This window comes from Gossypium hirsutum, chromosome D09 (genome assembly GCF_007990345.1).
Source record: "Gossypium hirsutum isolate 1008001.06 chromosome D09, Gossypium_hirsutum_v2.1, whole genome shotgun sequence".
Lineage (NCBI taxonomy): Eukaryota > Viridiplantae > Streptophyta > Magnoliopsida > Malvales > Malvaceae > Gossypium > Gossypium hirsutum.
Window position 1 is genome coordinate 53,565,609 of NC_053445.1, and position 24,761 is coordinate 53,590,369.

At 32.7% G+C, this 24,761-nt stretch overlaps 2 protein-coding genes, 1 long non-coding RNA gene and 1 pseudogene across 3 annotated transcripts; 1 reads left to right on the forward strand and 3 right to left on the reverse strand.

Annotated features, from left to right (window-relative positions):
- Nucleotides 1–659: 659 nt before the first annotated feature.
- Nucleotides 660–2,439, reverse strand: LOC107931390 (uncharacterized). Its single transcript, XR_001693223.2, has 3 exons — nt 2,136–2,439; nt 1,006–1,994; nt 660–917 (listed from the first exon to the last, which is right to left on the reverse strand). It is a non-coding gene; the product is annotated as an uncharacterized lncRNA (long non-coding RNA).
- Nucleotides 2,440–5,722: 3,283 nt separating this feature from the next.
- Nucleotides 5,723–7,775, forward strand: LOC107931396 (uncharacterized protein DDB_G0271670). Its single transcript, XM_016863275.2, has one exon. It carries the CDS (start codon nt 5,893–5,895, stop codon nt 6,928–6,930), a length of 1,038 nt encoding a protein of 345 aa, XP_016718764.2. The 5' UTR covers nt 5,723–5,892; the 3' UTR covers nt 6,931–7,775.
- A 2,280-nt stretch (nt 7,776–10,055) lies between these two features.
- LOC107931376 (protein pleiotropic regulatory locus 1-like) lies at nt 10,056–14,393 on the reverse strand (annotated as a pseudogene).
- Nucleotides 14,394–15,583: 1,190 nt separating this feature from the next.
- On the reverse strand, nt 15,584–23,145 carry LOC107931484 (putative E3 ubiquitin-protein ligase LIN-1). Its single transcript, XM_016863383.2, has 16 exons — nt 22,317–23,145; nt 22,018–22,090; nt 21,620–21,945; nt 20,417–21,514; nt 20,205–20,343; nt 19,888–20,133; nt 19,522–19,816; nt 19,241–19,362; nt 18,887–19,006; nt 18,662–18,793; nt 18,429–18,551; nt 17,833–17,943; nt 17,595–17,741; nt 16,936–17,061; nt 16,246–16,362; nt 15,584–15,829 (listed from the first exon to the last, which is right to left on the reverse strand). The coding sequence occupies exons 1-16, from the start codon at nt 22,994–22,996 to the stop codon at nt 15,812–15,814; spliced, it is 3,873 nt and encodes a 1,290-aa protein (XP_016718872.2). The 5' UTR covers nt 22,997–23,145; the 3' UTR covers nt 15,584–15,811.
- Between the last annotated feature and the right edge of the window lie 1,616 nt (nt 23,146–24,761).

The window sequence follows — 24,761 nt, forward strand, 5'->3', positions numbered from 1 at the left end:
AATTGTACCATAGTCCATAGAATCTTGTACTTTTCTATGTGCCACTGTCCCTTGGACAGTTCTGATTAATTTTTTAAAAAGCAAATGGAACCATACGAGAAAAGAAAAAGAAAAAGGGTAATAATTTGGAGTAAATATTTAGGGTTCTCAACATACTTGTCTTTATGCTCCCTACTACAGTCCACTAAATTTTCACTTAGAAAGGGACTCTTAGGTCCTTAGATATTTTCCTTTTGTTCTTTCCCACCCCAATATTTTGTACAAAAAATTCCAATTATTTAATTATGCTAAATTAAAGGGACCAAAAGCATAATTTAACCCAAATTACACAAAATGGTTTTGTTTAGTACATGCATGAAGTTGGGCATCAACAGTAACCCTCTTGTCTGCAATAAAAGCAATGAAATGCCGGGCAAGAGAGATCGTGCCAGGATTTTTCCGGCTTTATCTGACGATTGATCGATGAAAATCTCTACCACCGGCCGGATAAACAGGCCATTAGAATTAGAGACATGCAGCCTTAAACCTACCATGCTAAGACAATGTGTTCATGTTTCAAACTTTTTTCCAGTTTTGCAGTTCGAAATGAATTGAGCTTAGTCGAACATGCGGAATCAAATCTCTTTTGTAACAAGGAAACTATAATGGAACGTAGTCGATGAAACCAGTAAGCGAAATACTAGATTTGAGAACAATGATTCAAACCCGACTTAGATGTAATGAAATATACAAGTTAGGCTACAGTTGCTAAAACCGTAACCAGGATAAGTAAAAGGCTTTTCATCTAGCGATTATACGACCAATGCCACTCTTTCGTCAACATAACAGCATGATTTAACCAGATTTGAAGAGCAAAACTGCTTTCTGATCTAAGTAGAAATAAACAAAGTGGTTCGTCTCATGAGTTACGAATGAACCTGCACCCAAAATCAAAGAGAAACAAATATTAACAAAATGTAATCTTAATCTTGTATAAAGAACACTAAAACTGCATGCACTTTATACCTTATAGTATCGGCAGTTCACGAGTTCACCAACTGGCATTGCAGACTACAATTGTCTCATGTATGCTAGAGGGTCATGCTCAAGAGAGAATATCTCGGTTAAACTACCAACAAACCCCAAGGCCTTAGCGAACAACGATAGTCGATATCAAGAGGTAATAAAAGTATACAATAAAGAGAGTGAATGCCGATATAAATCATATTGACATCAAATGAGCAAAGTTCTTGAAATTCTCTAATAGTGTATTATTATATGCTTCATACGCATGCAATATGCATTTCACCTCCGTTTCTCAAACCCGAAGTTTTGAGCTCGAGACTTCTAAAACCTGAAAGTTCCAAGCTCTAACAACTTTCTTATTCAATAGAAAAACATATATCCCATCGGATATGCAATCGGAAATTGAAGTCTAATCCTGTCATCACACGACCGTTGGAGGTATCAAATAGCCTATCTAAAGACATCCAAGCACAGCTAACGGACATACTCACACTGATACGAAACTCCTTCTACTGAAATACAATCACAAACTACAAAAACGGCATGAACTGCGTACGGATTAACATTAAGAAATTGTTTAAAGTGTCATCAGTAAAGCTGAAAACGCTTGATCGAACCTATAAAGTTACTAATCCTTCATCGAAAAACCGGATAAAGTTTGAGCCTTTCATCTAAAAGCAATCAATCTAACCAAAAATACTTGATGATCTTAACCCAGAAATTCCATGAAAAAGCTAGAACAACATTACAATCCAATTCCGACTAAGTAACCAACATCTATGAAAGCTAGTGTACATTCAAAATCACTTAAAAAGAAATTAAATTGCAGAAAACACTTAATATTGAAATTGAAATTTGTAGATCAAATTGAAAATTGGGTTACCAAAATTGCGACCAATGATGCAATGCCAAGTAGGTCCATGTCTCTTATCGAATTCCTTCTTTATGCGCTCTGCTACATCTTTCTCAACATTGTTCTTCTCAAATGCCTAATTCGAGAACCCAGAAAAAAAAACGAACACTCCAAGTTAATAAATTTGCAATAATGAACAAAACCCAGGAACGAAATCAAATCGAAAAGGGGCAGAAAAATGGAAGATTTGGGGGAAGGAAGAGAAAAGAGAAGTAACGGAGATGGCTATATTGACAGCTTCTTTTTGCTGTTCTTCCTTCATGTCGGCGCTTTTGATGATGACTTTCTTGGGTGGTGAAGTGATGGACTCGGGAGAAAGCTTCGGGTCGTCGGTTTACGGTTTCATGGCCATCAGAGCTCCATTGATGCTTCACTTTGCTTCTTCAGAGCTCATTTCTTTTTGTGATAAATGAGTCGTATCTCTCTTGCATGTTTGCTATGGTGATTCTCAGCTGAATCGTTTTATGTTCTATTTTGTAGTTGGAATTGATTATTAAAGATATTTTGAGTTGAGTTATTTCGACTTTAATTTGTGTGGAGCTAAATCCAATTATAAATTAAACATATTTGGATTATTACCATGATTAAATAGATTGGGTTAAATTATTATAAGCCTTGTTGTTGTTAATTTGATAAAAATATTGACGAAAAACCATGCATAATTCAAATTTGGGTGAAGTTGGCTAAAATTGAAAATTTTCAATCCAATGCAAATTAACCAAATCATTGGGCTTTAGATTAACATGTTAGTCAAGAAATAAAATAAAATCTATTTAGCCATTGGGCTCAAATTTAAGGAGGTTATTTAGAAAAAAAAATACAAATTAATCATGAAATTTCATAACATACTTTTTCTATTTGGGATCCATTAGAATATCTATGACTACAAATGGAGAAATTTGCAGTGCTTTGCTGTCCTTGCTAACCTGTCCATTCAAATAAATAAATTGCATTGATTAAATGATCTGCCCTAAATATAATTACAACTAATTAACCCTAATATTTATGGGTGTCATTATCTACATCTAAAACCCTAATCAGAACAAACCACAAGTAAATAAATAAATATTCAGATCTGATCATAAAAAGGATACCCTAAATTGAATTGGTTGATTAATCAAAGATTCAATAGTTTTGTTTTATTGGGTTCACTTCCCTTATTTTATTAACTTGTTGTCTCAATTTCATGCTTCATTGCATAGTGATGTTGAAGTTGGTAGTAAATTATAGATTCCTCCAAAATATTCTTTATTTTTTAATGCTTCAATTTGGCCATTATGTTACCCTTCGAATTTTGAATTAAGTTTTTTTTTTCTTTTGCTTCATATGGGTGGTGAATTTGAATTTCGAGTTAGATTATATTGATAGATTAGAAACATTGAAGTGATTTAATGGAGACACTAGAAATCAATCACATATAATCAATAATGATAGAGTAAGATGGAGCATATAATTAGCATCAATATGCAATCATTTAAATTTTGTGATTGTGATTAAATGAGTTTAGAGATATTGTAATGGTCCAAAGGGGAAGGGATAAGGGTCTTGTTTATAATTATAAGTCGAGCTGGTAACTCTAAACTTAGTTATTTGATGTTTTGGGACAAATCCAAAAAAGAAAACATGGGATGTTTCAAATGGGCAACCTCTAATCCTTTGCTTTTTCATTCCTAATTTCACCTCTAATTCAATTTTGATTTAAATATTATCAATCATATAAACTTCAAATGCAAAAACTGACCTTCCGCAATCTATATACTTCAATTTTAATTGTTTTTTTTTTAATACAAAATCCATGCTCTTACCTCTCCCCCAACAAAACTTTTACTTTTATTCTACTGCCCTTAATTAAACCCACAATAACTTAACCAAGTAACACCAACATAAAATGATCCAACCCAAAACCCCCTAAAACTCAATTTCGAATCATTAATTCAAACTTAAAATAGTCTAAATCGATCCGGAAATTAAAAAAATCCCGACCCACCCATTTGATCTCAAAACCTCATAATAAAGGCAGCATAGTTTTATAGATTTGGAGCCCCACCAAGGAAATTGAGTGCACAATCTTGAAAACCTGAATGGAGTTATTGAAGAATAAGAAGAAGAAACCGACGGTTTGGTCACATTCAGCTTTCAAAATTTCAAGGGCAATGGGGGGCTCATTGTGGGGGCTTTTTCTTTTAGACCCCTCTAATTTTCAAACATCCTCAACTAAAATGTTCATTAAAACTTTTCACTTTCCAAACAAGTTTGAAGCTAAGACATAATTGTCTCTCATGTGGGCCTAATAATTCACTACATATTATCATCATCTTCGTTAATATTGGATAAACTTGAACCATAGATTTGAATTTATCATTGTAGAGGTGATCGATAATAACTTTTGCATTTTATGATCATGCATGCACTCTCATAAGACTTTCTCCTTTCATAACATGATTGGATTCATATAAAGGTTTAATTTTGGTTTTAGTCCTTTTTACTATGTTGAAATTTTAGATTATGTTACTAGTTGTTGTTATTTTTCTTCTAATTAAAATACTCATATATAAATTCATTATTGGGTAAACGTTTCGGATTAGATTTTCGCATGATTCTAATTGTGCAACAAATATAACTCATATTATCACTGTAACAGCAGTAGCTAACATTTTTTTTTACCAATTTGAAATTGTTATAATATTACAAAAATGGAAGACCAATTTATTGTAGAGGAATTCAATTTCAAATTTCAACAAAATAGAGGGGCTCAAACCATAATTAAACCTCCAATAGACTATGTTACTTGGATTTAAATTGAGCATGGATATGTATTTGGGACGAAAGTAATATAAAAACATTAGGGTTAATTACACCAAGCATCCCTAAACTATTGTCTAAATTTTAATTTGGTTGTAAACTTCAAAATGTTCTAATTAAGACCTTAAAGTATCATCATTGTGTCAATTAGATTCCTTTCGATACCCTAATCCTAAATTTATGTGTTAAGTGCCAATTCAGATTTGACATGAAGCATAATTAATTAAAACACATTGATCAAATTGTAAATATGTATATCTCTACTGCATAAACAACTTAGATTTAACATGTTGAAAAATAAATAAACAAACAATGTCAATAAAATTTAAACTTTTATACAATACTCATATTCAAATTGTCTATGCAATAAGTATACATATGTTTACGATTTGATCCACAAGTTTTAAATACATTCCACTTCAAATTTGAGTTGGCGTTTAATGCCCAAGCTAATAGCTAAGGTCGACGGAAGGACCAAATTGATACGACACCAAAATATTAAGGGTTCAATTAAAACGTTTAGAAATTTGAAGACCATTTTAAAATTTGAGCTATAGTTTTAGGACATATAATGGAATTAGCCCTAAACATTAGAGTTAATATAACTTTTAATCCATGAACTTGTCAAGTACATCTATTTTAGTATTTGTTTTTTTCGGTTCAACTTAATACCTAAACTTGACATCTAGAACTATTTTGGTTCTAAACATGACAAATATAATAGTTTGATGACATGTAACTTTGAGATCATGCCACATCATTACTTGAACATTTTTTTTTTCAAATTTTAGGTGATAATGTGACACAATAGTATAATGTCATATCATTAAATTTTGACGGAATCTAAATTCAATGACCAAATAGACCTAATTGCTAAATTCAGGACTAAAACTTATATTAACCCGAAACATAATATTGACCATATGTTTGGAAAGATCATTGCAAGATAGTACACTTAATATTATTGGTAAGGTGAGTTTTCTTGCATACCAGTGCACGTGCTCCCTTATCCCTTACCTCCATTACTTTCGTTACCATATTATTAATATTATTTTCTCATTCAATTACAGTGTCTCTGAACCTCTCTGCTCCACTTGTTTTTTGTTTGCATATATCTTCGTTCATTGTCTCTCTGTTTGTAAGAAGAAAAAAAAATCAAAGATTGTAGTACAATGGAAGGTATCATCAATGGTGGAAAAGTTGGTGAAGGTGAAGATATAAGAGACAATAATAATATACAACACTGTATCAATCATCCTTATGGGAAAAACCCAGGTGGGATCTGTGCTTTTTGTCTTCAAGAAAAGCTTGGGAAATTGGTTTCTTCATCTTCTCCTTTACCTATTCATGGCTCATCATCATCATCATCTCCTTCTCCTCCTCCTTTAATATCTGCCGCCGGTGGTGGTGGTGGTAATGGCGGCGTTGTTGGTAGTGATAATGGTCATTATCGTCATACAAGGAGGGCAGCATCATCAGATGGTGGTGGTGGTTTGAAGAGGAGCAAGTCCACCGTAACACCTAGGGGCGGCCGGTTCGTAGAAGGCGGCGATGAGTTTAGAAAAAGAAGTGGTTTCTGGTCTTTTCTTTATGTTTCTTCAAAGACCCATAGTGCCAAAAAACCAGCTTCCATTGGTATGAAGCTAGCAAAGAAGGGATCATCATCATTATCAATGGATGATGATCATGCACCATCATTTGAAAGGAAGGTTTCAAGGTCCAGATCCGTCGGCTGTGGAAGCCGGAGCTTTTCCGGTGATTTTTTCGAAAGGATCTCAACTGGTTTTGGTGATTGTACTCTTAGAAGAGTAGAATCACAAAGAGAGGGCAAATCAAAACCTACTCATCATCATGGCCATGCCCCATCATCATCATCATCATCTGGAATGAAAGAAAGGGTTAAATGTGGCGGTATATTTAGTGGATTCAGGATCATGACATCATCATCATCATCTTCTTCATCATCATCATCTTCATACTGGGTTTCTTCTGCAACTAATAATGAAGATCACATCAATGGCAGAAACAATAATAAGAGTTGGGGTTGGGCTTTTGCAAGTCCCATTAGAGCTTTCACCGCCAGTAAGCCTCCTTCTTCTGGTAAGAAACACAGTTCCATTGTTAAAGAATCAACAAACAACGATAACACAACGACGAAAACAACACCAAATCTGTCTGCAATTCCTTCATTGTTAGCTGTTACAAGCTAAAGGTAAAATTATGGTTTTGTTCATTTACTATGTTTAAATTTATAATTTAGTCCTTTTACTTTAATTTAACATAATTCAATCCCTTTACTTTTATAACATCATTTGTTAGTCCAAATAGTTAACTGGAATAGTTAACTATTTAGGCTAAATAAGGTGAAAGTTTCGTGAAGGCTTTGTACTAAGAGTCAAATAGTATTTTTTCCGTTTCTATTCAAAAAATTGGTAAATTAATCTTTATAAGTTAGATCAAAGAGCAAATTGATCTTTCTGTTAAAAAATTCATCCTTTTCTACTGTTAAAAATTGATCCATGTATATTAGCATGAGGTACACGTGGTATGCCATGTGCCATTGTCTGGTTATCTCATCAGCCATGCCAATTTTTAATAGTACAAATAGATGAAATTTTTAACAAAAAAAATCAATCTATTCTTTGATCTAATATACAGGGGCTAATTTGTCAATTTTCTAGTAAAAGGGAAAAATTCAATCCGACTCTTAGTACAATGGCTTTTATCAACTAACTAATGACATTATAAAAGTATAGAGATCCCAAATTATGTAAAACTAAAGTATAGGGACTAAATTTCAAATTTAAGCATAATAGAGAGACCAAAATAGTAATTTGACTCTCTTGATACACATTAGATTTGGTTTTATGAACTTTTCTTACACTTTTCTTTGTGGGTATTTTTAAATATGTGCAAATAATTAAGTTATAGATAGTTTGCTGTCTGGTCCTCCTGGAATCATGTTCTTATTATAAAAGGGATTTGTTTGACCAGTATGTATTATTATTAATTTGTATTATTTAATGATGTATGTAGTGTTTTTTTATTATTGTAAGTTGTGTACATTTTAATTAATGCTTTTTATGGCAAAGAAATGTGTTTTTTTAGTATTTAATTTTAATTTTTATAATGTTGTGTAAGAACATTTTCTTCGTGAAATCATCACATGCAAACACATGTTTGTTGAACTTAGACACACACCTATTACAAAACATATTTATTGCCTGGTTGTTAAATATTTATAACGTTAAAAAAATTAAAATATTTATTTTTTATATTATAAAAATTAGAAGTTAAATAGAGGTTAAATTACAGTTTTGGTTGTTTTATTATGTTTATATTTAGGATTTAATTCATCTCTTTAAAAATAAAGGTGGGTTAGATATTTCCAATTTTTAAATTATTGGAATTAATAAATTTTATTTAAATATTATTATTAAAATTTGAATTAAATATTACTTTTTGAAGAATTTTTTAATATGTAAAAGAAAATTTTAAAAATTTCAATCATTTTTCGGATCCACAAAATCCCACTTTAAATTCACTAAAATTTTTATCATGTTTATAAAATCATTTTGTAATCCATGGGTATGATTTTGCACAATTTAAGCATTCACTTTTATAATATTATTAGTTAATTCACTTTTATAATTTTGAACTTTTATAAGAAAAAGATGAGTTTTTCTAAATACTTGTTAACATTTTGCTCGAAATACTTACTATTATTAATCATTTTATAAACGTAAAAAGATAAAATTATATTAAATTAAAATACATGACTAAATCCCAAATTTAAGAATTACAAATTAATCTAAATAAAATTTAATTTTAATTCAATTTTAAATGATTACTATTTGAAACCCATTTTCAATTTCCACCGAAATTTTCGATTGTTGAAGGAGCATGATTGCAAGGAGACATGGGAAGAACTGCCGCTGCCTATTGGGACACTGTTATTAGATCACAACATTAATTTTGTGGACCAAATTGTAAAATAAAATAAAATATTGCCCAATACCACTAATTTATTAGTAAACTTATATTTTGATTAGTCAATGTCACATAATAGCCACTGAATTATTCGAAAATTTTCATTTAAGTTACTTAACTATTAATTTTTTTTATATAAGTCACTAAATTATTACTCTCTTTTTTTTTAACAAAAGTCTAACTAGTGAGCTCGAAGTAATGATTTGACTATCGATGTAGTGGATTAGTACCCATCAACAAGTAGAAGAACACATTTTAAATCCAACTTGATCCAGCTGTTAGCGTCAAAGATCAAAAAACAATATTTATATTTTAATTCATAGATTCATAACATTCAAGTTGTTAGAACAAGTCGAATGGAGGAATATCGCTTTAGGGATAAAGCTACATTTAATTATTGAACTTCATTCTTTTTACTTCACAAAAACGGGAGCATTTTATTACGTGATAATATGATAATTGAACTTTAGTTCCTGAATTTGAAAGTTTTTCTTTACTTGGTCCTTGAATTTTTTTGTCCATATTAGTTTTGAAATTTAGTATTTTTTTTAATTTGGTCCTTGAATTTAGGTTCCATTATTACAAAATCTAAAAAATACACAAAAAAATATTTTTGTGATGACAATTTATCACACTTCAACAAAATCCAAGTTTAAGGATCAAATTGAAAAAACTGCCAAATTTCAAAACTAATCTAGATCAAAATAACTTAGAAACCAAAATGAAAAAAAAATTCTAAATTCAAAAATTAAATATTGCACTACCCCTAAAAAACAAAAATAACATGAACAAAACCCAAACTATTATGATATCATATATGAGATAATACAACTTTTATCGGGTATATAAAGTGTACAATTTGATCCGGAAACTACGATCCCTTGCCGGTTTTGTGCCAATCGTTTGATGGATTTCATTGTAATAAACAATAAGTGGGGGTAAAGAAATTAAATAATTTGATTTAAAATTGGGGCCATGTCTGTCTTCATCCATGTTCCTTCATTGGCAGAATTCTATCATTTTTGTATACCAAAAGCCAGCAATGTTGAGACTTGAGACCCCAAACCCTGAAATTCAATAATTGATTGCTCTGCAAATAATGATAATGTGACAATGGTTATAACAACTGGTTTCAAAATAGCGAAAGGAAAGTAGATGGAGGAGACAAGAGGAGCTTTTGGATGATGAAGTACACATGCATAACGACATGACAAAAGCTGCTTCGTAGGGTTCATATAAATTTTTTTCCTTAACAATATAATGGTTTCAATTTGGGACATTTAATCCCAAATTAAAAAGGTTTTGGTCTTTTGTTTTGATTTTCTCGGTACCCAATAAGCTATAATTTCATTTAATATTAGTTTGGTTTTTACCTCAAATAAATCTCGAGTTTTAAAAAATAAAACTCAATCGAACTCGAGCTTGAGCTCAGTTCAGTTATAGTTGGTATCCAGACTAAGCAACAAAATTTTTTTGCCTTACATATCTTAAAAGCATTGTACAAGACTCGGGATAGGTAACTGAGCAAAAACGAAGGCGTGGCTAGAACCGGCGGATATCTTTGGGTGGTTTGAAGTTGAGAGGATGAGTTTGTTCGGTTGCGGTTTCATCTTCTTTCCACATTTTAATCGTCTTGTCAGCTTCACAGCTAACCAATCTTGTACCAGTTACATCGTATGAGAGAGCGTATATACCAGCTTCACTATCCAACGAGCCTGGAATACAGCACACAACATTGTGTTGATCATCTTCCAAATGGTACACAATCAACAAAAATTAGCTGAAAAACGATCTAGAAAAACATACCGGGCTGCACGATTGTATGAGCTTGCTGGAAATTGTGACCGCTTCTCCAATCCCAGAACCACAAACTCCCGTTGTCACCTCCGGTAGCCATTACACCGTCCTCATTAACAGCCATGGTGTTAATTATAGTCTTTTGCTGAGAGCTGCTCCGGAAACACAAACAACACCACCATGTTAGTTCATAAAAACGACAAATGGATACACATATGAAGTAAAACGGCTTTTACTTACAGCATATTGTGTAAGAATTCTCCCTTTGAAAGACTGAATTTCTTTATGTTGTCAGCTGATGCAGATGCAAAAGAATGCCTGATACAGAAAGGTCGAGAAAACATTAGGACCTGATATAAAATCAGCCATGGCTGCATTTTTGCGTAATAGGATAGAGGGGCACATACTCTTTAGGATGTGGCGCCATTGCTCATACAGACTTCTTATGATGCGTTAGAGTTGACATCGTTTTTCCTGGGACATTGAACAACCAATATGTTACAAATGAAACTAAACAAAGAAGAAACGTAAGGTAAGTTCAATTTACCGTATCTAAGGTCCCAGAATTTTATCGTTGTATCGTGGGAGCCAGTGACAACTTCTGGATCCTGTAAAATGTGATGCATAGTTTGATATAAACATGATACAGGTGAATAAATAATATTGTAAGGAGGAAATTTAACAAATTATCGGTAAAAGTATCATGGAGGCCCTTATAGTAAGAGTTAGATTGCATTCTGCCCCCTTAACTAAAAAAATGAGTAAATTAGTCCTTATACGTTAGATCAAAGAGCAAACTGATCTTTCTGTTAAAAATTTCATTCATTTTGACCATTAAAAACTGATCCATGTACGTCAGAATGAGGTACATATGCCACGTCACGCCACGTGTCACTATCTGATTATTCCACCAGTCACGCCAATTTTTAACAATAGAAATGGATACGATTTTTAACAGAAATGATTAGTTTACTCTTTGATCTAACGTATAAAGACCAAATTACCTATTTTTTAAGTAGAGGGAGAAAAATGCAATCTGACTATTAACACAGGGACCTTTACGGTACTTTTACCCAATTTCTCCCTTTTAAAGTATAGCAAGGAGAGAGCAAGAGCTTCGTACTGTTGGTCGAGTAAAAACCGAGCAAACAGTGTTATCATGCCCCGACAATGCAAAAATTTGCATCTTGGCGCGAATATCCCATACCTGAAGATTGTTGGCCATCAGATATCTAAAATAAAAAACCCAATTAACATGTATGGAAAGAAATTATTCCCAAGTAGTTTTTATGTAGATAAGTTTCATACCCGGCAAACAGAATCACGTCCCCCAGTTAACAGAATGTCTATAGTAGGATGAAGAGCCAAGCAATAAACACCACTTAAGTAACCATGATAAGATCGAATAACCTATACCCGATAAACACAAGATAAGTCTCTGTGCAGTACAGATCCCAATTCCCGAGCAATGTGTATGGAGTTCATACCTTGTTCTGTTCAAGGTCCCAGCATTTAACTTGCTTATCATCACCAGCTGAAAACATATATGTGTGTTTGCTACTGACAGCGAGGCCTGTGAATAAAATATATATTTCTCAATTATCCTAAATCCATAGGATATTTAGCCAAAAAAAAAAACCACTAGCCTCGTATCTGTTCAATGTGTCCGGTTAGTGTGAGCTTTAGCCTTCCACTTGCTACATCCCATATCTAGCATGTCAAAACCAATGCAAAATAAGTGTCATTTTTCAACAACACCAAAATTTCAAATCAATATCCGTTTTATAGAGCCAATACAGACCTTGATTGTACGGTCTGCAGAACCAGTACAAAACCAGTTGTTACTTGGATCAAAAGCTACCGATCTCACCCATCCCAAATGGCCACTAATAACCTACATTAATCACCCATTTATAGATATCCGTAAATTTCCAGGAACCGGAATGTGAACGAACAGACATATTCATTGATGAAATAGGACCGATATGTCAGCAAGATAGACAAGAAAAATACAACATTCTCTTCTATGGCAGATGACCATGAAATCACAAACAACAATCACGGACATTTCATCAACTTTTAGTGTTACAGAGTTTCTCACCCTGTAGTTCTTCCAAGGACGATGCCATACAGGACGTGGCCACTTGCTTGGGATTCTTTCTATTATTGCAGATGTTGTTAGCCTGTCACACGAAAAAACTCATAAACCTACAAGCTACACATCCTATATATGCAGGATACAAGCGGCATGCCAGAACAGGATGGAACAATAGGTTTAATTGGATGAGATGCTCAATTTTCACATACGAGAGCATGTGAGCAAAGAAAAACAAACCCACCATGGCAAAAAAAATGTACTAATGCAAAACAACGATTACATGATTGAACAACTAATGAAATTATCAAGGAATCAGAATAACAAGGAGAGAGATACAAAACCTTTCAGAAAAGGGTGCGGAAGCCGAAACCATGGCGGTGCCTTTGCCGGAAGTACCAACATTGTTTCTGAGAAAAATAGAGAAAAAAAATCAGCAACACCACGTAGCAACACGGTTTCTTCTACGTAGCATAAAAATGGATTCCAAGAGAACAAGGCATAGACCTATATGTCTTAGGATCGATCCAAATTAGCACATAGAAAACTCGGAGCAAGAGAACTTACTGCGTCTTTGGTTGCAAAGATGGACCAACAAGTAAAGCATTTTGAGTCCCTTCTTTTTGTGAATCGCAAGAATCTGCAGGCCCTTATTCATAAACATTCATAGTTGAAGTTACACAAATCTCAGCATAGATATCAATTCACTAAAATATACAAAATCGCAGTAAAAAGTACCATGAAAGCCCTTGTACTAGGAGTCAGATTGCATTTTGCTATCTCTACTAAAAAAATGAGCAAATTAGTCCCTATACATTAGATCAAAGAATCAATTAATCCTTCTGTTACAAGTTTCATCCATTTCTTTTGTTAAAAACTAGTCCATGTACCTCAGCATGAGATATACATGATTGTCAGCCACATCAGTTTTTAATAATAGAAACGGATAAAAATTTTAACATGAAGGACTACTATGCTCTTTGATCTAGCATATAGGGACTAATTTACTCATTTTTTGAGTAAAATGCAATTTGACTTCTAGTACAAGAGCCTCTACGATACTTTTACCACAAAATCGCAGTCTCTAACACAAACCAAGAAGCTTGATTGAATGAATTATCAAGCTAAAACCCTTTATTAAATCAAATAAGAATATTACCTGTAAGAGCAAGGGCATTCGAAGGGGCCGAACCTCGACACTTATCATCGGCAACACTGGAATTAACTTGCTTCAAAGGTTGACCCGGGGCAGTTTTTATTCCATTATACTCAACATTTATCTAACAAATTTAAATCAAAATCAACCATCAATTTCCAATCAAATAAACAATCCCCATTATAATAAATACCACTAAAAAAGCCTAAAAATTCAAGCAAATTCGACTAACCTTGTGGCTCAAGCGAATTTTTTTGGTACATTCCATTGAAAAACAAAAGCTTTAGTTTACAAATAGAGTTTAATGAAATTTGAGTAAATAGACAAATAAATAAAAGATTTTTTTTTTACTGAAGATAAAGATGAAACCTTTCAGAGTCAGGAGCAGCGAATTGGCCATGGCTAGGGCTAAAGAGATCGAGAGCACGCTTTAGGGATTTAAGGCTGAGCTTCTTCAATGACTGCGGCTCCACTGGCTCCATTTCTAGCGGTGGCCCTGGCATTTCCTTCCGATTTGGAGATGAGGGTTTTAGGGTCGGCTTGAAACGGAATGGTGAAGCTTATAAACCCTAATTCGCTTTATTAAAAATCAGAGAGAGAATGTGGCCGGCGACGAGTAAAGCAGAAGAAGCTACCGACTTTAACCTCCAAAGCCCGATGTACATTGAAATACCTTTTAGGGTAAATTACACAGAAGGCCACTAAATTATTAGTAAGCTTATGTTTTGGTCATTCAACTTCAAAAAGTTTCAAGATAGTCATTGAACTATTTGAAAGTTTTCATTTAAGTCACTGATTGTTAATTTTTTTTTTTAAGTTCAGCTAGCGAGCTCCAAGTGATGATTCAACGGAAAGTACACATTGAAAAGTAGAAGAACATACCTTAGATCCAAGTCGATCTGACGATTAGTGTCGGAGATTGGAGAAGAAAGTTATTTGGATTTTGGTTGGTGATTCGTGGCATTCAAAGTTTCATGAAAAAATTGAGATGTAGAATACAACAACGATTGTAACAATAGAATGCCTTAAATGAAAACTTTTGAATAGGTCAATTACTATTTTGTAACTTTTTGAATTTATTTGATCAAAACGTCAATTTACTAATAGTTTAATGGCCTTTAATAATTTTCCCTACCTTCTATATAGTTTAATGGCATATGAAACTTTGATTTAGTAGTAAATTTAAGGTTTTAATAATCCTATTGGAGCAGGTTTAAATCCGACCATTTGCATATTATAATTGATTTTTGTTAAAATAAAAATACTAAAATACTTTCTAACAATTTAACTCTTTTTTAATTACGAATAACATTTTTATAATTTAATTTTCTAATTCACTTGGATTCAAATTCAATTTAAGACGACTTGAAATTTACAACTCGAACTTGAATTTAGTTTAAACCCAAAATAATCTGAATTTGAAATAATCATAATCTGAAATAATCCAAACTCGTAATGAATTAGATCGAAATGTCTTAGCTTTAAATCTAAATTACTAGAATCTAAAATGTCTTCAACCTAAAACAATTTGAACAAAAAATTGTGTGAGCTCCAAAGATTTTTAATACCCAAATTAACTAATATAGATTGATCCAATCCAAAACCAATTTAACCAGTTTGACAGATATAAGATTTAACTAATAATATTTTTGTACCATTAATATTTTAGCGATTCAACTGTTAAATTCATCTATATTACGTAATTTGATAATATGACTAAATTCACAATTTACGACATCAATAACAAATTTAATCTAATAAATTTAATTGCTACCATTTGAGTCAAAAATAAATTTTTAAAATTAAAAAAAAATAAGAATTAAAATTAACTAAATCAAAGCACATGAATTAAATACGCAACTTATACATAATACAAAGGATAATAACAAAATTTGAACTATCAACAATGGCTTTATTTGTGTTAACACTTGTAATTAATAATTATACAATATAGCAACTGTACACATAATGCATTATTTTAGAAGCATTCAAAAACTATCTTCAATTGTTTCCATTTTTGTTTGTATATTATATACTTTGCTTTTGAGGTCTTTTAAAGGGGGATCCATGCCTGCAAATCCAAGGGAAATCATTAGATTGAATTTTTATTTTAAAAAATAAAGTTTAAAATTTATTCTATATATTTTTTATTTTTACGAATTTAATTCTTTTATATTTTATATTTTAAAAATTGGGTTTAATTGTTAACATAGTTAATTTTTTTATTAAATTCGTTAGTGTAATATTTTAAAATAGAAAAAAGCTCACTTAGTGCTAATGTAACTAAAAAATAGCTTTGTAATGAATTTGAATTTAACAAAATAAACTTAACAGTGTTAGCACTTGGACCTGGATTTTAAAAATCTAAAAAGTAGAGGGATTAAATTCCTAAAAATAAATATATAAAGACTAAATTCTAAATTTACTAAGAGTATAAGGACTTATGGCATGTTTTAACTTAATTGAATATATCTTAAGATCCCAAACCTTGATTAACCCAGACTCTGTCCCGCAGAGAACGACGTCATTTGCAGTTATAAGGCTTGTTATTTTGCTGCCAGTTGATATTCTCCCCACTTTCTGTTGTGTTCCTCTCAACCATATCTGCTCAAAAATAAACTCGATTCAAATTTAAGTATCAGATATCTTTGAAAGAATTTTAAATTTTTTTGTTATGTTTGGATGATTATGTCTCTATGTACATTTTTAGCTACAACTAATGTAGAAGACTATAACTTAAAAACTAGTATTCAACCTATTTTACACTGTCTCGAATTTGAGTGTAAGATATCGGTCAAATTATTTCTAAAATATTTCATAGGATCACATCTTCACACCTATGTTTGAATATGATTTATGTATAGGTGAAAATTACAATCCCCCTATTATGCTCAAATTAAAAATAAAGTCCTAATTTTATATTATCATTAATTAATTCAAAAATTCGATTAAATGACTAACATGAAGTTATCTTAAAACCACTACTTTCTAACTCATGATTTTGATATTTGAGCATATTACAAAAATTAAAATCCGAATAAATATTTTAAAGAAAATGAAGAATATCTCAAATTTTCTTTCAAAGATTATCAATATAGTTAATGAATTCAAACACAAATAACAACGACTACTACTTCATGAATCCGAATAACATTAAAAAAAGAGAGTTAAATATACCTGAAGACTATTAGCTGATGAGCTGCAATTTAAGTATATGAAGTCTTCCACTACTTCCATTGCTAAAACACTTGCTCTTTTCTCTGTTCTCAATGACATTTTGGGATCAGAGTTTCTCCTCCATTCCTATGAACCATAAAATTAGGGTTGATAAAAAAAATCGAAAATCTACTTCAATCCTTTTCAATTTTGAAATTGAGTAGATTGGTCATTCACAGAAAAATGGAGCAATTTAATTCTTATCAAATTCAAAAGTGAGCAATTAAAGACAATTAATCATAATCTTATTGTCTTCCATCGTCAATTGTACATAATTTTGATTGGTATAATAACAAATTTAGCATTCAATGCTTACATATTTGTCATTTTGGCCTTAATTCTAAAAAATTAACAAGTTCAACCTCAACATTTATACATTTACACAAATGTTGCAGGATAAACTTGTTAAATCAGGACCGAATTAATAGAATTTGTGAACTTTGACGATTAAATTTGTTATTAAACCAATCAAAATCATGTACAATTGATGGAAAACATTAATGTGTGATCAATTGTCCTTAGACAAGGATTAAATTACTCTGATTTTTTTTAAGATAGAACTCAATTTCAAAATTGAGAGGGACTAAAGAGGTCTTTTACTGTTAAAAAACTGTAGTTACCCTAACGTTAGAACCTTCAACCATTGAACTTGCACAATAAAGCCAGTCCCTATACATGGTGATTGAATTGATGGGTTTGCTTTGCATTCTCCATTTCTTAACAGCTGCTTTGATCTCTCTTTGATGGTTGCTGGATAAAGAAACCTCCTGGAAACAATCATATATCACGTATGTAACTTCGGGTTTTCAATCAAATTTCAAATTGAGTTCAAAGATCGGGTTTTTTTTATCATCGAACCTGAATACTTGAATCGGTACAGCCTGCATAAATCCTTCCTTGAACCATCTTCATGCATTTCACACTCTTGGTTTTGCATATGCTGTTGGTTGTTCTTAATGAATCAATAACCTGCAATAAGAAGAAAATTATATATCTTATGCATTTTACAATTTAGTCCCTATATTTTTAGAAATTTAAAATTTTAATCTTGACCCAAATAGTAACAGTTAAATCTGTTTGGTTAAATTCAATTACTAGCTCTGTATTATACATTCAGTTGTAAAGATTTAGTCCATATTCTCCAATTGAATCCTTTTTTAATTTTAAAATTTCAATCTTGACATAAATGATGATCCTTAATCTATTAATTGAACTTTTAGTGAGTAATATATGAAAATAACAAGCTGATATGTCATTACACATATGATAATATATTTGCTACATTATATTTTGGAAATAGTGGAACTTAATAAAGTTAACAGTTATTGTTTAGTGAGGACTGAAAATTTTAAATTTGAAAAAGAATAAAGACTAAAAATAACTAAATTGACAACTTTCATAAAGTATAGGGACTAATGACAAAACTTAACCTATTTCATATGTCAAATGGTTACCTTAAGATGGTGGGCATGGGTGATCATAAATATCATTTGACCATATGTGTCTAGCTTTTGAACTGGTTCTTTTGTGGCTATAACTTCAATGCATTCCAATTTGTTATGAACCATTTGCCACACCTGAAAATACAAGAAATTAGAACCTGTATTCGGATATGTGTCCGTATTACAGCATTTACAGTTAAATCCGAGTAACATACTGTGTTAAACTGGAGAAGGGTCTAACTTACTCTAATGGTCTTATCAATAGAACCACTTAAAAGGGTCTCTCCTGGTTCAAAGAGTGAAAAGCATGTCACTGAGTCTTTATGCTCCTTAATGTCCCATAAAAGTGTGGCTGATTGCCTTTTGATGTCCCATACCTACAATTGAATTAGTCGGATTGGTTTCAGGTTTAGTCAATCTAAAACGATTTGAATAAATTTCGTGTCAAGTGATTAGAGTTCGAACTGTACCTTGATTGAACCATCGGAGTATCCACTATAAAGCATTCCTTTGTAGTAAATTAAGGCATTTACAGCTCCACTGTATTTGTGACTCACTTCTACTATTTGTGTATGAACGCAAGAAATACGCTGTTCAAAGACCAAAATACAATCTCCCAATTGTATTAATTTAAAATTTTAATATTTTTAAAAGGGTTAAGCTATAAATTTATTATCCAACACTCGTGTTAGATATACACCATTAATGTCTGCATTACTGTATATATCGACATTTGGTCATCTTTAGTTTTGCCTAAACGGCGATGCGGAAGAGATGTCCGAATCTCGATCATTACGGTATTACTTCTATATACAAACACTAACCGATTTATTAGGCAAGTAGAAATCAGCTACTCTATGTAGTTCATCAGCCATCCAGATTACATTTGAAAATCTCCGAAGCGATTCTCGTACACCTTCCGAGAAATGAATCAGTTTCTTCATCCCTACATATTGATAAAAAGGATTTCAGTGACAATCAGACATATTAATATCTCGATGAACGAACTTCAGGGTACTTAAAAAGGGTTGTTGCTGTTGTTGTGATTGTTTATTTAAGCTAAGTTTGCTCAAAATGTTCATCCAAGTTTTTGTGTATACATTACCTTTTCCCGAAGCATAGTTATATATGCATAGGCATGCTAAAAGCCTTTCTTCAAGGTCCATTCCTGGATGTAAAAATTTCTCAACTTCACCTAGTAAGATCCCACAAGCTGAATATCGAAGGCTATTCGAACTTTTTGAGATTTCGCAACCGAGCCACGCGATGGTCGTTAAAGACTCTCGTGCAACCCTTTTTATCTGACTCTTTAAACCCTTTCGTAAAGCAACGAATGCCGGTTTCCCGAACTCGTTAATGCTTCTTGCAATCTTGCTGCACCACAAATCGGTTACCATATCCTGCAAGAAAGTTATGCATCAAAATCAAACAATCAAAAAACTAAATTGCATCACCCGTTTATGCATCTTACCTGCAAGCTCGGATCTAACCAATCGAAGTTTCTTATCATGTTCCGATGATTCAAAGAGGTTAAACCGGCTTTTTTCACCAGCCATGCTATGGTATATGGTTCCCCTGTCCATGAATAAGTCCCACCGATATTCGATAGAATGAATGCCGATAATAGCTGTGCAGTCGAGCTTTCTTCCAATACAATTGACTGAAAAAGGACTTGCATTGCTTCCTCTCGAAATAAGCTTTTACCTTTCGGGTTTTCCTGCACGTAACAGTACATATAATTTAAGAGGTTTTGAGTGAGGTCACTTATCGGTACATGATCGAACTTACCAGGGTGTCTAATTGAAGCAATAAATTTGCTGCTAAAATTTGGTACTCGGCTCGGAAACCGCGAACGCAAACGATTAGTATGTCCATAATATCGATACATCCTTTCACTATCTGCTGCAATAGGCTAATGGCTGATGACCTGAACAACATAAATTCAGTTTAACATACGTTTTTTTGGGTTAAACGTAAGTACCAAAGTAATTCATTCATACCGTGGAATTCGAAGAACTTCGTGAAAAAACTCGAGCGCAACGAACACGGCCCGTTTCTCGTTACTTTGTAACAAATGTATAAATGGAGCCATTGCAATAGCTTGTGATATATATTTTCTACATTGTCCATCAAATTGCATACACTTCACAAGAATTGTGGCCAAAGAAATATGTTCTTCCAAGCTATGATTCTTTGCAACATCTAGAAGTCCGGATAAAACACGAGGCGAATTGATTGCTGCTAAGTGCATGTTATTCGTAGCATTATCAAATGCAGTTACCAATACTTCGATAATCATCAACGATGCCGCGGGTGGTGTTACCGTAACCGATTTAGATGGCCTACATCTCGAACTGTTAGAGGTACAAATGACTTCCACGAGTGTTGGTAAGAGCTCTAAAGTTTTTATTTCAGCAGCAGATGGTTTTATTAAGTATATAAGAGTAGCTGCCTCGTGCACGTTACATTTTAGGGCGCGTGCTAGATCGGTTAGTCGTAAACCTTTTTTTTTTATATCGTCTACTACCGATATATTTGTTGAAACGATAGTCGTTAAGACAGTAACTGATGCTCGTATTACCATTTCCTCTTCGGAAGTCGAAACAGCTATCAACAACTGCTCCAGAATCACATCTTTCAACATTGTGTACTTCACACCATGTTTATTGTTTAACATTCGGTAAATTGCAGTGATTTCGACTGCATAATCTTTCCCAGACATCTCTAATCCGTCCGAGAAACAGAGTTTCGAAACCGCATTCTGAATTATTCCCATTAACTCACCCTTGCAATGTGAGTCCAGTTTTTCCCTTCTAGCAGTCCTTTCTTGCTTCATACGAGTTGAGCTTTTACTCCTTCTATAGTTCGGTGCTATGTGTTCAAAGAGCTGGACTTGTTGTAGTTCTAACCGGCTTGTGTCTTCGGTCTCTAACATAGATAAACTTAAATCACTGACAGTTCTGAACAATCTGTCCGGGAAATACTTATCGATGTTCGCTTCGTCGATGACATCTCTGTTTGTTTGATGCTCAGGAACTGGAGGAAACACAATTGCTTCGTATTCTTGGCCCGATGTACCATTATGACAATGCAACATCCTGTATATGTAAGCATAATTGAATGATAGAGATCAGAAAAATGTTCATTTGTTTCAAGCTTTGCATTGAAAATTAATGTGATACAGCTATATATGTCTACCGAACTGATCATAGCTCGCTCGTTTTTGGCCATCCAAATATATTCTTTCCGAGTTAAACAAGCCAGTACTATCCTCCGTGCTCTCCGAATTGCATTCATCCTCGAAATTCGGTGTGTCAGATTGGGATTCGTCCAAGACATCCTGCAGGCATTTGATACTTTCGTTCTGGTTTAGCTCCATTCTCCGAAGTTGTAACCTTCGAATGTGGTCCCAGTCCTCTATAGCTTTACTACGGACTTGATCTTCTTTATTGTTTACAGATGATTGAGTTCCATATGCCATGGTCTCGATGATATCTTCTTGGTGATCGAGTGGATACACTTTATCGAACTGTAAAGCAAACAAAATTTAGTGACATCCTAAGGTTACACCGATGTACAAAACTAAGAGACAGTAGCATACCTTATAATTAGCCTGTGGTCTGTTCCAGTGCTCAGATGGCTTTGAGGAATCCGTGCTGTCGGCAATCTTGTGACTGTTCATGCATTAACAGAATACCAATAAGATAAACAGAACATTATTGTTCAAACATAATCCAATACTATGTTTTCGACTCTTAAATCGAAAAAAAACTAATTGGTATATGTTCATATTATATCATGCTCTGTTTCTAGGCTAACTAGTACAAAATTAAGTCCTTTATTTGTTGATTGAACCCGGACTACGTCTGGGGTTATATTGTATATCGGAAGATAATGTACCTGAAATTCGTCGATTCATATAACATGACCTGGTAATAAATTAACCAATGCTTGTATCTCCTCGCCATCTGCCTTGTCGATTCAGCAAGGTTGTCCCGAGCAGAACAGTTACTAGAAACCGAATTCAACCTCTGAGTTCCAACTATTTCTTGTGTAGCAGACTCAAAAAGGCTTCCACATAGTTCTTCCGACGCAAACTCGGTTCGAACAAGCATTGGCGAGACAAGCAACGCTTGTAAAAAATGCAAAGCGGCTTGCAATCGATCGTTCTGCAGATTCTTTATAACCGAAAGGTAAAAATAAGAACAAGAAACTAAATACTCATTAGGTATCCCGGAAGTAGTTCCTTGTTCGTCAAGCAACGCCGGGACTTGAAGCATTTTCTCCGAATTCTTCAGTTGGCAACCCTTATATTCCTCCGAACACGCTCGCAACGCAACCTCGATACCATTGATACCCCAATAAAGATTTGAAAGTACTGCCTGTTCGGAAAACTCAAAAAACTCTTGTTGCTGAAAATTCAACCTGGAGCTGCATTTCAACCTTATGGAATCCCACTCCTCTTCGTCAGATACTAACCTGGAAATGTACCGGTTGATCGAATTAACAACCAGCCTCATCGATTCAACGTCCAATTTATCCGCCGGTACGGAGAAAGAAGGTGAAGGAGGAGGAGCCATGAAATTGTAAGGTATATGGTAGTAGGAAGAAGATGGGGGACAATGAAGAAATATGATGCGCAAGAATTACATATTGTTGAAGGTTTTTTTCTCTAATGAAATCCCGTGAATGATTTTTAACCAAATTCCAAATACAGTCATGGTCCCTCCATTGCTGATATACAGACCAAAAATTATTAACGAAAAACTAAAATAAAATAAAATAAAATAAAATAAAAAACACCCTAAATTTGATTGTACCTTTTCCTCGATTAGCATTATTATTGTACCATAAATGAACCATGTTTTATATATGTATGTATATCTGTTCTCACGGGAGAAGATTCTTCTTGCATCATGTGATTATCAATAAGTTCGTAGTTTTTAATGTTTTTTAAGCATATTTTAAATTACTTCACTTAGGACCTTTCAGATATTAACAACATTCTATTTTGTTTTTTCACCACTAATATAATCCCGATATTATGTTATTTAGACTCGGATAAATTATTTTTCATAGATCGAAAACTCGAAAAATTAAAAAAATATATACATCATTTTGCAGATATTGACTGCTCAGAAGATTTTTCATTGCAAAACATTGGAACTATCCATCCCCAACTCTGATAAGTCAAAGTTTTTTGTTTCTTGGTCTGGTAATAATAAAATTTTAGCTATTTAATGTAAAAAAAGAAAAAAAATTAACCATTCATATAATTTTCTTTCCTAAGTTGAAATTTCCCCAATTTTGTTACGCAGCATTATCCCAAGTTTTGTTTGGTTTGATGAAAGCCAATTCGGATAACATTTTATGAAGCTGTCATGAGAGTGACAACTTATAAAACACACAAAAAAAAAAAAGATAGAACCCTATATGTCAATGTGACATTGAAACAATGACCATCACTCGTTACTTTAAAAAACTAATATCACATCATTCGAATTGATTAAAAGGAAAATTGATAAATTATTCGGGTTTAACAATGGTCAAAATTAAGGGAAGCTTGAAACTGATTCGAGCTCTTTCGAGTAAAAATTGTTGGATACAATAATTTTAGCTTAGATATTGATAAGAGTAGGTCGGGTTGGATGGATTCATGTTTTATTTTTATTTTTTGAGTCATTTCAGTTTGGTTCAATTTCAGAATTTTAAATTATTTAAGTTTTAAAATTATCAAGTTGTTGACTATAAAAAAATTAAATTGAGTTGAATCGAGTTTAGATTTGAGTTGAAAGTAAATAATTAAAGATAATAAAAAACTAAACTTGACGGATTTCGAGTTGAATATACAATCGAAACCCACGTAACTTACACATACAATTACATATGATAAAATACAATGAGTTAAAATGAATAGTGTGTAATGGTATCAAAAGTGGAACCCACGTTACAGATGGATTGGACCATTGTCTGTCACGGGCTGGAATATGGTGTTGAGTTACTAGAAAGGAAAGTACATTTTCCACATTGGATCAATATCACGAGTATAATTCTTGATGTTTCTTATCGTTTTGTTTTAACTCGGAAAATTAGGCACATACCTTTTCTTTCGGGTAAGTGTTTATAGGATTAAATAAAATTTTAAACTTGAATTTTGAGTTTGATTTTTTTAAATTCATCTAAAAATGATTAGAACTATTTTTAAAATTTTATTATGGTGGTCTAAATTCTTAAACTATTTTATTTTGTTAGAAATAAGTTTTTAAATTATATTTGTAGTTAAATAAACACGGGGTTGGCAGGGTCCTAATTCTCCTAAAATTTAAGCTTTTAAAATTTTAAATT